Source organism: Antechinus flavipes, chromosome 4, assembly GCF_016432865.1.
Source record: "Antechinus flavipes isolate AdamAnt ecotype Samford, QLD, Australia chromosome 4, AdamAnt_v2, whole genome shotgun sequence".
Classification (NCBI taxonomy): domain Eukaryota; kingdom Metazoa; phylum Chordata; class Mammalia; order Dasyuromorphia; family Dasyuridae; genus Antechinus; species Antechinus flavipes.
This window is the reverse complement of record NC_067401.1, coordinates 224,777,030-224,791,105: the sequence shown is the minus strand read 5'-3', so window position 1 is coordinate 224,791,105 and position 14,076 is coordinate 224,777,030. Positions and strand designations below refer to the sequence as shown.

General features: G+C 35.6%; 1 protein-coding gene and 1 long non-coding RNA gene across 5 annotated transcripts in view; one reads left to right on the top strand and one right to left on the bottom strand.

Moving 5' to 3' along the window:
* ZNF451 (zinc finger protein 451) overlaps nucleotides 1-9,197 on the bottom strand; it is a 114,692-nt gene extending 105,495 nt beyond the window's left edge. For 3 of the 4 annotated variants that reach the window (XM_051997187.1, XM_051997189.1, XM_051997190.1), the window contains exons 1-2: nucleotides 8,750-9,197; nucleotides 7,933-8,010 (exon numbers count right to left, since the gene is read on the bottom strand). In XM_051997187.1, the coding sequence (XP_051853147.1) occupies nucleotides 7,933-8,010; nucleotides 8,750-8,794 (123 nt within the window). In that variant the 5' untranslated portion in view covers nucleotides 8,795-9,197. Of the gene's footprint in view, nucleotides 1-7,932; nucleotides 8,011-8,141; nucleotides 8,245-8,749 lie in introns of those variants that run through there. The other variant, XM_051997188.1, reaches the window with a different exon arrangement.
* On the top strand, nucleotides 8,329-11,906 carry LOC127561878 (uncharacterized). The gene is made up of 2 exons (XR_007953558.1): nucleotides 8,329-8,512; nucleotides 11,492-11,906. It is a non-coding gene; the product is annotated as an uncharacterized LOC127561878 (long non-coding RNA).
* Nucleotides 11,907-14,076: the final 2,170 nt, after the last annotated feature.

Here is a 14,076-nt window from a genome sequence, read left to right as displayed (position 1 = left end):
CCAGTTTTCTAGTCTAATTGATCATATGGTTCAGTTATTTTGTTATTTTGTTCAGTATATTTTGGTTCAGTATATTTTGTTAAACCTTGTAAAATGTAAAAATTATCAAAATACCCATAGCCTCTCCCCTTAAACATCAGTTGAATAAAGTAAAAATATTTATTCTTTTTAGTTGATAATATATTATAGCTTTTGAATTATATTATCATCTCAGGTCAAAGAGAAAGTCTAATTAGAAAAGAAGTAAGAGTAGTTCTATTGTCTTAAAGCACTAAAGAGAAGAAAGGAAAGAGGAAGAAGAGTAAGTTGTGGGGCAGGGAGAAGAGAAGGTAAAGTAAAGCTAGGGGAAATTATTTCAAATAATCAAGATAGTAAGCAGTAATCGACATAAACAAATAGGTGGGAGAGTAGCTGACACTTCAACTTTACTCATACCTGGAATTGAGAGGAAGAGGGCAGAAATATACCAGATACAGAATGAGATACAGAAATACACTACTCAAACTGATATGATCCTAGATTGAAGCAATTATATTGCTTTAAACTATCAATTGTTTTCCAGAATTAGTGCCATCTCTTATCTCCTTAGTTAATCTATAAATACCTTAAAAACATTCAATTTTGTATTTTTCCTGGATTATCATAAGCACTTAGGAAAGAGCTAGACACTTAACTCAAATCAATTAAAAATCGCTTTGTCCAATTTTTCTTGCTCTAGGAGACCAGCCAATCAAAAGAAGCAATGTAGCCCAGCCATCTCAACTAATAATCTGAGGACAATTTCAAAGAATCATCAGTCTGAATAGAAAAATTCAAGGAGAAACCAATAGAATCTTCCAGCATAGGATCACAAATTAACCCATAGGTAAGTATTAAGAACAAAAATTGTGGGAAAAAAAGATGTTTCATGATATTCAAACTAGACACAATCTTCCCAAAGAGCTGTTAATATCAAGCAGGGGAACCTGAAGCCAAATCTGAGAACAGAAAGAGTCCATTGTGATATCCCTCTAAACCAAACTCAGAGGCACACTTCAGCATATAACTCTACAATAGCAACAGCACCAGATAAAATAGGTCAGGATGAAGTTAAGACCATTATAACCCCACCAGAAATGCATAGAGCCTAACCAAACACAAAGTCTTAAATCATGAGAAAAACTGGGAAAATGAGAAAATTTTAAGACACCAAGGATACTCATTACAGTGCTAATGTAAATAGCTTACAAACGAAAACAATTAAAATTTCTAATAGAAATGAAGAGTGTTTTAAATTTTTTAAAATTATTATAATAAATTAAAGAGCAGGAGGAAAAAAAACTGAAAAAGAAATTAAGAGCTTTAGAAGAATTAACTGGAAAGAGAAGTAATTAACAGGCACAATAAGTATACTTAGCTAGATAACAATTTTCCCGAAAATTAGAACAGGCCAAAAAGAAGTCACTGACTCCCTAGGCCAAGAAAAAACATTTTTTAAAATTCAAAAGATTGAAAAAAATTGAAGAAAATGTAAGATAATTTTTTTTCTTTTAAATTTTTATTTTCAGGTCCAAATTCTTTCTCTCCTTTTTCCTACCTCACATATTGAGAAGGAAAGAAATAGAATACCCATCATACATTTGAAATTATGCAAAACATTAATCAAATGTTGTAGGGGAAAAATGAAGAGGAAAAAAATATACTTCAATTAGTTCTCTATTTGGAGGTGAATACTATTTTTCAGGTAGATAATTTTTGACCTCGGAAATAGATCAAGTTGAGAATTTAAAAAAAATATTTCATTGGATTATCTGAATGCCACAACCAAAGGGGGGGGGGGGGAATCAATAGACATTTTATTTCAAATAATCATGAAAAGAAAATACCTAAACATATTAGATTAAGAAGCAAAGTGAAAAAGAAAATACACTGATCATTTAATGAAAGAAACACCAAAATGAAAACTGACTGTAAAGTACTTGTAACTCATAACTACACAAATCTAGATCAAAGGACTTAACAGAATTTTGGAAGAATGAGATATTAATGACTTATGAAAATCTATAAACGCAAATAAAGAATATAAATATTAATTGTGCTTTTTCATGGAGTTTAGCTGAGAAAGGGAAATGACTATAGAGTACATTGAGGGGATGATAAGAGTTTAAGGGTTTTTGTTGTTGTTTTAAGATACTGGAGAGTTGGGCATATTTGAAAGCAACAGAAACAGAACCAGTTGATAGAAAAGATTAAAGGACTAGAGAGAAAGAGAACTAAGATCAAGCACAAAACTTTTTAGGAAGATATTTTATAAAGCAAAGTATACCACTACTAGATATCACAATAAATATTAATAAGTAATCTCCTCTCAGTAAGGCCTGAGACGTCATAAAAAGTATAAAATCAATCTTCATTACACATATCACAAAAGTAGACAATTCCTATCTAGAAGGACCTTCCTTTTCCAGTCCTTAACATTAGAAGAACAATTTGCTATTGAATAAAGAAATTTTTTAAAAACAGGGGAAAAATTTTTTTAGGCTTGCTTAAAGAGTCATCTTTAAATGGGAGCAATTGTCTATGTCACATGTCTCTAAAAAGTAGATATTGCCTCCACTTCATAAATTATTATTTATCATTTGTTCTGGGCATTCCATTTCCAAAGTAATGAAATATGGTTTTGTAAATTCCTCATAGGCAGGAACTATTATTTTTTGTTTGTGTCCCCAGTGACTAGTACATTATCTGGTATAAAGTGAGTAATATTTTTTTGAGAGAAAAATACTTTACAATCAAACATTTTTATTAAAAATCCCTGTATCATTTAAGTAATAAATCAATATTCTTATTTCACTGCATATATAGAGGGCTCAAAAATTAGTAAGAGTTAAGAAACACATTATGTAGATTATTAAAGGAGATTTTCCTAATGTTTTCTAAACTTTCAATGAAATAAGCTAGATTAGAACCTCTTGAAAAAAGATGCCATATCAATGTAGCTTATTATACTTCAACAATTTGGGGAAATTATCAATATATTAATCAGAAAATTAATTAAAGAAAGTAACATGTCTCAAGGGAATTATAGGATCTAAACTATTTAGAAATCTTATTAAAGAACATTTAGGCCAACCTCATTTTTCATACAAAAACCAAACTCCAGAACAATTAAAATGACTTCCCTAAGAGGGTCACTCAGTAAATATTCAAATCAAGACCCACTGTCTCAAAATCCACAGTAACACACTAATAGTAAAGGCCATTTGTGAGTTTTTAAGAGTATGAAGGTGAAGGAAAACACAGAAAAATCAAATGTTGTATATACACTTTTGTGCACACTATCTAAAATTTCCAGTAATCAAAACTTTTTTCTTAAAAACAAACAAAATAGCTATCCTATCCCAAGTCAAAGAGTACTTAAAGCCAGCAACTGTAAAGACTCTTGGTTTCTTCAAGCTGACCACCATAGTTCAAATGAGAATCATGAAATTCTATATTTTTCAAATTCTCATTTCCAATTACAATGATCGTGTGCCTGGTTGCAGAGGTCTCACATATGTACTCTAGAAAAGATCTTTTTTTTTAAAAATCAAAAAACTAAATAACAATTAAAAAAATCCAACAGAAACTACAATAAGCACTTTTATGCAGTTCATGGCTGCACAAAAGAGTCTAGTGCAAGAGAGGTACTTCTTGGATGATCAGAGAATTCAGGAGCACCTGAAACCTCTCCACACAGAAGATAAGAAAACAAGAAAACTTGAAGAAAATATGTACAAGATGAAAAGTTGAGGCAACAAGGCAAGAAACTAACTACAGAAGCCTCTGAAATAGATATTGCAAGAAAACTGGAAATTGCCAGGGGTCTATAAGGAAATATACCAGAAAAAGTTGAAGCCAGCAGCAAAAAATTGAGGTCTAACTCAAATAAGAAATGTAAGAAGTACCTAGCACTGGCACAAAGTTCCCAAGCAGCAATTAAGTAAAAGACATAGAATACTACTAAGGAAAAAAAAATCTAGCCTAGAGTCGTCCAAGAAACAAACTAAAGGAAGACTAAGTCCATAAAAATGACAAAGCAGAGGCGTAGAGGGGAAAATTGGCTTGGATATAAGGACTATTAAAGAATACCTGGTAGAAGAGAAGCAAGAAATAAAAAGATGAAATTATAAATAACACTAGAAAGCTCTGGAAAAAAGAATCAGGAGAATAATTTAGAATAGAATTTTACTCAAATATTAAGACTACCTGAAAATTAAAATGAACTTAAAAAAACACTGCACAATAGAAAGCAGAAGAGTGAAGAAAATAGAAGAAAATATAAAGTATCTACTACCAAAAATGACGGACCTGGAAAATAGGTCAAGGAAATTATATTTAAGAAATCTTCAGATTCCCGAAAACCAAGACCCCAAAATAAATAAACAGAAATATATAGATAAAATCCCGGATACATTATGTCCTTTTTAAGTTGTTCTTAAAATATCCTCTCTCTATATAAAATCTCCTTGACTGTATGCCTACAACTTCATAAAATTCATTCCAAACTATAATAGAAAATGGCATTATGTATCAAGACAAAAGAGTCAAAAAGCTAAATGTGCTAGTCACTTGAAAATAAATAACATCCAGACTTCCATCAAACAACCTAATTTTTATGCTTTCTGGAATGGAAATGTAAATAACCATATCATATCTAATCTTAGTTGAAGTAATCTGGGTGATAAATATATTCAAAACATTTGTGATTCTTATAAAACTACCAGCTTAAGATCCTAACAAGGTGCAGCCTTGGTGTCTTTAGCTGGGCCACCTTCTTATGAGAGGCCTCAGCCACAATGAATTCATTCCCTAATGAACTCTCTGATCTTCCTTTACAGCTCCTCATCAAAAGCCTTACTCCAGCAACAAACTCCCCTTTATGTTTCTTCCTTCCACTTCAGAGTGTAAGCTTCTAGAGGGTTGAGGACTATTTTGTTTTCATAATAAATGTTTACTAATAATTGACTTATGATATAGATATAAACGGGTTAAATTTACAACAGCTTCTCAAGTGTGTTTAATTCATCTGTTACTATGAATGTTTTGGGTTTTTTTAGGTTCTTACCTTATTGTTGTAGTTGAATAATTTTGTCTGTGACCCCCATTTTGGGGTTTTCTTGGCAAAGATATTGGAATGGTTTGCCATTTTCTTCTCCAGTTCATTTTACAGATGAAGAACTGAGGCAAAGGTGATTTGCCCAGGTCACAGCTAGAAAGTATCTGAGTTCTAGGGCTTAATTTTTTTCCTCCATTGCTCAATACTAAGGCTAAGAATAAAAGATTCTATGATCAGGTTAGAAACATACTCTCTCTGGTAAACATTCTTGCTCACATGTGTTAAAAAGGAATTATGATGTAATAGCCACTTGTTTTTTAAAAAGTTACCACCCTGTAAGAACACAAGCTAAAAATATTAACTCCTCTGCACTACCCTATTCAAAAGTTATACTTGTCTCTCAGGATTATTTAAGCAAATTTGTACAAATTATGCTTAATATTTGGTTATATCTGTCTCTTGTAAGCATAAAATTTATCTGTAGAAGTTCTTGGAGGTTAGCTGGTCCAAACCATAGTTTATACAGATGAGAATCTGAAACCCAGAGAGGGTGACAAATGATGCATATTGTAAACTAGCAGAGTTGCAATTCAAATCCAGGCCTTATAACTACAAATCTAATGTTTTTCCCACAGTATCAAACCCAATTTACAATGCTTTCAAGTATTAGCACAGAATATCCATCCTATCTCTAATTAGTAGGGGGGGAAAAAGCTTGTTTTAGTGAAGACTTTACAATCTTACTAAATTACCTGAATAACAATGTGTCTAGATAGTGGCCTGAATGTTTCATAATCAATGGTTGCTTTAGAAGACCTTAACTATGTGCCCACCAAGATAAACAAGATAGGAGATGAAAATCAGAGTTACCAAAAAACCTTAGCCATCTGGAACCCTTAAAAAATTAGATTGTTTTGTATGACTAAGGATTTTATACAGACAGTCACATTAGCATAGTTTTCCTTACAACTTGAGAAGTAGATAATACAAATATCAACAACCCTATTTTGCATAAAGAACCTAAGCACAGAGACTGAGTTATAATCACATAACTAATAGGTGGCAGAACTTTAACTTGAATTTAGAGCTTATAAATCCAAATGGTGTGTTCACTCCACTATATGATAATGATTTTATTTTCAAGCACCAAAACTTTATCATCCACTTTGCATATTAATATTGTCTAAAACAAATTCAATATAAATGAACATTCTTGATAGAAAGGATTATTCACTATTAGGAGAATTTGTCTCTACCTGTAAATGATTCTAATATAAACTGAGCTTTGGTGGGATTTGGGTGTGCTTTCTATTTAGCTATGATACCTTCTGTTTGCCTATATTCTATACTAATCTTTTCAGTCCAGCTGACTGTGAACTTAAGAGATCACTGACACTTACCTAAGCCTAAAACATGTCAAATCAATTAAGGATCCAGAAACTGAATACACCAAATCACCTTCCCAAAATCTCCCGGTCTCTCTGCGTCAATATTTCTTTTACTTCTTTTGTTCTCTACTGATGATACTATCAACTTTTTGGGTCACTTAGATGCATCATCTCCAAGTTATTTTTGAATTTTTGCACCCCCTCACATCCAAACTGTTGCAAAGAACTATGTCTTTTTTTTTTTTAACCTCTGCAATATTCATTTATTATTCTCTTTTCAATTCCCATTGCAACCACCTAAGTTCAACCAATTCAGATCTTCATTACTTCTCTTCAACTTGGAACTCTTATAGAAAATATTTCATTATCTGGTCTTCCTATCTCCAATCTATCATCTCTCCCAATCATCTAATGCACAACCTTCCTATCAATTGCACATTGAAGAAACAATAGTTTCTTCAAAAAATCATTAGTGAAAACCCATGCTACTGCCAATTCAAATAAGTATAAAATAATTCCTGTCTTTGGTATTCAAGGTCATCTAAAAATTCTCTCAAACCTATCTTTCTAGTTTTATGGCCATTATTCTCATTCTGCCCTGTTTCTATCTCTGGGCTTTTACTTATTCTGTTCCCTTCACCTCTAGCTTCAAAATCCCACTCCTACAAATGCTTTGGCTAAAATCAGATTGCTACTTCCTCCATGACATCCCTTCCCACTCTTCTACCAGAACTGTGATCATTGCATTCACTTATTTGTGTTTATTTTTTTATTTCCACTATCTAATGGTAAACTTTTGAGCACCTACTAGGCTTCATCTTTGAATGTCTAGTATCTAGTAGTGTCTTTCAAAAAGCAAATGGTTATAACAAATATTTGGTGAACTTCAGTATGTGCATTTTGTAAGATTTACTTTAGGTTGCTAGGTTTCTCTGTTTCTCAATTGTCATGCTTTTTTTCAGCATGACTCCCAATTGGGAAGGCATTATGATGTAGGAAAAATAGCAAGGGATAGAAGTCAGGCAACATACAGAAAAAAAAGGCATATATGGTTTGGTTCTCACTTTCCCATTTTCAAATGTGTTATATTGAACAAGTCACAAATTGTTTGTAAGCCTCAGTTGGAAGAACTGGTTAGATGACCTCTAAGGTTACTTCTTTTTCTAAATAGATTTTATATAGTGCTGGGCTTAGGGTTAGAAGAATTTGAGACTCCTGAATTTGACAATTCTTAACTGCTGCTCAAGCAGCAAATCTCATTTATTAATTTCTCTGGTGCTTCAGTATTCTTATCTGGGGATAATACGTTTAATATAAACCTCACAGGACTGTTTGTGGCTCAAAAAAAGTTAATGCTTTAAAATGCTTTGAAACCCCAAACAGAAATGCTAGTTATTAATATTACCGTGTAATGATGGATTAAGAGCATCAGTTACTATGGTAAAACTGAATGCAATAGCTACTTACACTAACAAACTGAATGTCATCTTCAGGGTCTTCCTTTGGTGACTCAGTCTCAGAGTCAGTTGAAGATAATTCCATTATCTGCACAACACAAACCAAAACATTCTTTATTAACTCAATAGTAAGATAGTTCTTCACACCACTTTTTTTCATTCCCACAAGATGTTCACTGCAGGAGTAACCGGAACTAATAGCAAAGGGAGGAAACCCACTAGAGTACTCGGGGAAGCCCGATGTTAGGATGCAAATCAAACTAAGGAACAGGCAGGGAAGAGGCATGCCCCGATATTTTCATGGAGACAGGGTGCGGTGAAGGGGTCGAGACAAGAAAGTAAGGTGGGTTTTCCCGTTGCCCAAGTCACAGGGTTCCAAATATCTCCCCAAATAAGGAGAGGCGCGCGCTGCGCTGAGCAACAACCCTATCTCATAATGCTCGTAGCCACCTCCTTCACAATGCAGCCGCGGGCAGCAGAGCCGGTTAACAGCTGCAGAAAACTCTGGACTCGGTGTAAGACAATCAAGACTTAGGACTCCCCCTTACCCCCCGCTATTGTTGCTGAAGCAACAGCCCATTTAGCACCAGGTAGGCCCCCTTCCATCGCACTCCACACCACGTCACGCCACGCCACGGGCTCTCCGGCTACTATACCCCCCTCCTCCCCGCCCCCACCCAAGGCTGGGGTGGATGTTGCATCAGGTCCCTCCAGCATCTGAAGGAAACCGAAGCCAACCCCCTCTCCCCCGGTCCCTCGCCGTCCTTTCCGCTGAGCCGTTGCAACCTTTGGGCGGTCACGGTCATAGGTTTGTGTCTTTTACCCACCTCGGAACCCGGCTCTCCCTTTTTTTCCGGCTGTTCCTCTGACATCTTTCCCTTGCAGTCTTCTCCGCCGCCGCTGTTCCTGCTGCTACTGTAAGAGTGGCTGCAGCTGTCGGCGCCGCCACCGGGGCACCCCTCACCGCCGGAGATCGCGTTCCTCCCTCAGTCCCTTCCCGCCTCTCCGCGCCGCCGCCACCGAGCGGGGACCCGCCCCCGCGTGACCGTCTACACGGGGGGAGGGGGAAGGAAGGAGGAGGGAAGGAAGCAACGGGAGCTCCCACTTCAAAAGTAGTCAGGCCGAGGCGCTGTCTGGCCTCCTGCAGCGGCCGCGGCGGAAAGAAACCAAACCTAAATAACTCCTTATCCCTCTCCTCTCCCGTAACTGCCCGTTTCTACCCCGACTCCGTACCACCGCACAGGGTTCTGGGATTTGTTGTTCTCTCTAGGTCTGAAGCGGGCGCCGGAGAAGAAGGCGAAAGAAAGACCGCGGCGGGGAAAACGAAGCAGCGAGCGAAGCGCGGAGGAGCATGCGTAGTCAGTCCCGCTGACAGGGCATGCTTGGTGGGAGGGGTGGTTTGAAATGGGCCCGGAGTAGGGAGGAGTTTTAGAGTTTTTGTATTTACTTTAAAGGAACAGGCTCTTTCTCTTGTCACTTAGCAGCACCCAGATTGGCCTTGTAACGCTTTGAATCCTCACTTTTGCTGCCCTTTCTTACATTCTACTCGCACCTAGAGTCTCCTCACCCTACCACCTGCTTTTGTAGTCTGGGGACAAGCTGGGCCTCTTTCAGGAAGGCTAATGTGGTTGGAAGTAGGCAACTGAATATGAAATATATATCCTCTTCTGACTTCGATGTTAGGCCTTCCTGTCCCTAGTAAAAATTGGCCTGGATATCATTGTCCCTGCCCTGGGTTTTTTGTTATCATCCATTTCCACTCTTCTCCCATTCCTATCCGCCTTCCCCACCAGCACTAGAGGAATAGTCGACAAATCCATGCTGTTCTCTCAAGAAACTCTGCAGGGATGATTGTCCTTCAAATATGGCAAATGGAAAGATGGATAGACTCTCGATTCATATGGCCAATAGACCCTGCATTTCTATGGCAGGGATGGTGAAAGAAGGGAGATCATGAGGAGATGTCATTAAATAGGTAACAAAAGGTTATGGGATTTTCAAAGTAATTGTGTCTATCCACAATACTAAATCATAGACTATCTTGTCAACCATAAACCAGTGATCTGATTATTTGGATTTGAAAGTCTTACAAAGCTTTCTCTACTCCACATCTAGTATTACTTGACAAATAATCAGTAGTATCCAATTCTAGATGTCTAGTGACAGCCCTCTAGCTATATATGTAGTCTACTTACATATATATGTATATATATATATGTAAAAGGGTATGGGGAACAGAATATATTCCTCAAGCACCTTGGCCTAGCTATGCTAGGTGTCCATATGTAAACTCATCCAATGACTGTTGAATTTAAGACACTTGATAGGATAAACACCAACCAGCTTCTCTCGCCATTTTTAATTCTTTAGCTCTTGGGCCAAAAATAATTATAGAGATGGAGATTGAAAAGAAACTTTGAAGTAGGGAATACTATTAGTAATACTAACGGGTCTTTTCCAGCCCTAACGCTTGAAATTTTTATTAATTAAATGAATCCTGACACTGTCCCACGTGGAGTAGCAGGTTGCAAACACAAAACTCTACACTGGAGCAACAGAATGAATGACTCCTTGGCGGGATGGGTGGGATAGCTGTAATTGCGTCCAGTAGTTTTCATTCTCGTTTTTATTCGCTGACTCTGTAGCCAATAAGCATAAGCCCAGGCACCCCATGATTCCTGTAGCTTTTCAACTTCACGCTGCAACCACGTGTCATTGCGTGGGGGTGTGGCTTCCAGTAGGTCCATGTGGTTGTGTTTACCTTCCTCCAAAAACCACGTGTAGGAAAGCGTAGCAGCCAACCAAGGCAGAGAGTAAGATACGTCATTTTTCAGAAGCCCAGCCCCCAAGTCTTGCTTCTGCCGCCAATATTCAAAAACATATTCTCTCGAAAAAAATTAATCCTTTTCCAAAGGGTAATTCCTAGAGGTAAAAGAAGAAATGTGGACGAGGGGGAGAAGCAAGACTTAAAAGTTATTATTTCAGTAGTTATGTTAGCTTTTCCACTTTAGACTAAGCAACGCAAATTCACTGATGTGTAAGCGCGGTTTGGTTTTCGGTACTTGTTGAAGTATAAGTTGGAAGCAAAGGCAATTTTAGGTCAACAACCATACGAAAGAAAGAGAATCAATTCCATTAAACACCTAAGTGAAGGTTGGAGTCTCCCGGACTTCTTTATCCAGCAGCAGCAGCATCGGGGAAGGGTGAGGAGAGGGGGAAGGGAAAGCAAGCGTCAGCTGTTCTGATTGGTATGATTGGTGGATAGGAAAGAGAGGACTAGTTTTCCTTTAGAAAAATCCACTGGGTCCCACCCTCTTTTGAAAGGTTTCTTCTAGCAAAGTAGAAATCTGCCCCTGCTGCATATATCTTTCAAGCATCTGGGGGAGGAACTTGGATTTAGGTTGCAATCTTACTGGAGTTGGGGGAGTAGTAGTTTCATTTCCCAAGGGAGAGGAAGAAGGGAAATTAAAGGAAGCAAAAGATAATAGTTAACTTTAAGATTTGAAAAGCTTTTACTTGCCTGCAAGAGGAAGAGCTACTTTGGGGACCAGATATCTTTTGTTCTCCAGGTTACAGCCTGTGGTCGTACTTCAGTCGGACATCAAAAGGATAAAATGCCTCATCTAAACTGATGTATGGATAGCCCAGGCAAAAAGTGATCACTGATCAATGGAAAGGAAAATGATTTTTATTGAAACCCTGGTCAAGTAGTATAGGGTGAAAGGAATTTCACTCTGTTGGCAGAAATGAATCCTGCTCACAATCTCAAATAATTTTCTTCCATAGAAAAAGACTACCAAAAAAAAAAAAAAAAAAAAGCAGGCCTGGGGAAGTGAAGATGTTTACAAGTTCCAACCTTTCCTCTTATTGCTCAATAATGCTCACTCAAAAAACTAAAATTTCAGCTAAAATTATGAATGAAATTCCACTTCTCAAGTCAAATTTGAAAAATAAAGTTGTTCAATGAGATTGTCAAGGAAATGATGTTCCCTGCATCAATTGTGGAGTAAGGAAAAACATTCGTGCAAACACAAATGATGCTGGGGGGAGGGAAGAGTTGAGAGAGAAGGAAAAAGAAATGGAAATTAAGACATTGGAGAAGTTTAAGGGGAAAAAATCTTTTCTGATTAGGACTGAAAGTAAATTGGAACTTTCATTATCTCCAAAATATGTAGATTGTAAGAAAAGCTACTTTGATCAAAGCTCATAACTTGGGAGTTCAGTAAACCGTGCTATTAGCTATTTATTTGTACTCTGAATAAAATATATTTAATGCCTTCCTATATTGACTTATATTTAAGTCAAAGAGTTAATGAAATCACAAGGAAGTTGGCTCATATGACAACTTCCTTGTGATTTCATTGACTCCTTTTTTGTCTACATTGAAAGATGTGGCTTATCTATATGTAAAGATCCAGGTGAGGGATACCAGTGACACAGAAATTGAGAGCAAATATTTTTAACTGGAGGAAGGATATCTGCTCTAAATAATCTTAATCAGTTTCTAGATTCCATTATAAAAGATCATAACTGTGTTTTTAGATTGGCAGGACACATGAAAACTACTTTTGATTAAATTTGTGCTTTTTTTTCAGTTGTGATAAAAAAAAAAAATACTATTCATATCCGGAGAAAGAATTAGTGCAGTCTGTATTCAGATTGGAGCTTATTTTAAACTTTATTTTTCTCCAGGTTTTTTATTTTGCTCTCTATATATTTTTTAACAACATGACTAATATGGAAATGTATTTTGCATGACTGCATATGTACATTCAATATCATATTGGTTGCCTTCTCAATGAGGGAGTGAAAAAGAGAATTTAGAACTCAATTTTTAAAATGAATGTTGAAAATTGTTGTTACATATAATTGGGGAAAATAAAATATTAATAAAAATAATTTAGTGCTTTTAAATGCATAAAGTTGCATAGAATTTTAAAGACAGCCAATTATATTGAAATAGTTTTTTACTCAAAAAGAAAGTCATAGATTACAAGTTGAGAATCTCTATGAGAGAAACTAAAAATGTAAATGGAAAATGAAGTTTTATATTTAATGCTCATGGCTGGGTCATATATAACATAAATGACAATATAATATAAAATATATGTTATATAATATAAATAATATATTTATATGATATATCAGATATATTATATGTTTAATATATAACAAAATGACAATATATAATGTATATTTAATATAATATAATAAAAATGACAATACCAGGAAGTTAGTCTATACTTTTCATCTATAATCAATCAAATTATCAAAAGGATACTTCACAGAATTTGATAAAATAAGAAAATCATTTGGAAAAATAAGTGATCAAAAATACCAAGGCAAATTATGAAAAGAGATGAGAAGAAATAGCACTTCCAGACCTCAAACTATTGTAAAATAGCAGTCATGAGAACCATGTGGAATTAATTTTAAAAAGAGATCAAAGAATGAATTAGACAAGGGAGTATCTGAAACCCAGTGGTTTGAAAAATTGTAAAACATAGCATCCTGGGGGAAAATTCTCAATTTGATTTTTTAAACGCAAAAACAGGAAAGCTATCTAGTAGAAATATGTCTTACAATAAATACCTTATGTCATATTGCATATTACATTCTAAATGGATACATGATCCTAATGTTAAAGATGTTTTTATAAGAAATGTAGCACCTGATATGGGCTAGGCATAGTGCCTGAGTACTTTACAATTATTTCATTTGATCCTCATAGCAACTCAGAGATCTTTATTTACTATCTTCATTTTTACAGTTGAAGAAATTGAGGCAAGCTACTTAAGTGAGTTTTTCAGGTTACACAGCTATTATCTGAGGTTTTCAAACTCCTGACTCATGAGCCAGTGTTTTATGCACTGTACCACCCAGATGCCTCAAAAATATGTCATGTACCTTTAACAACTAAGAGATGTACTCCTAATCAAATAAAAGATTGAGGCAAACATAAAAGATAAAATAATTTTGATTATATGAAACTAAAAAGCTTCTGCACAAACAAAATTAATGAACTTACGTTTGTTAAGAAGAAAAAAATTTATAAGGATTTAGTATCCAAGATAAAGCAATTGTGTTATATACATGTATTTGTATATTTCCACACACAAATACACATATAAAATCATTCTCCACTAGACCAATC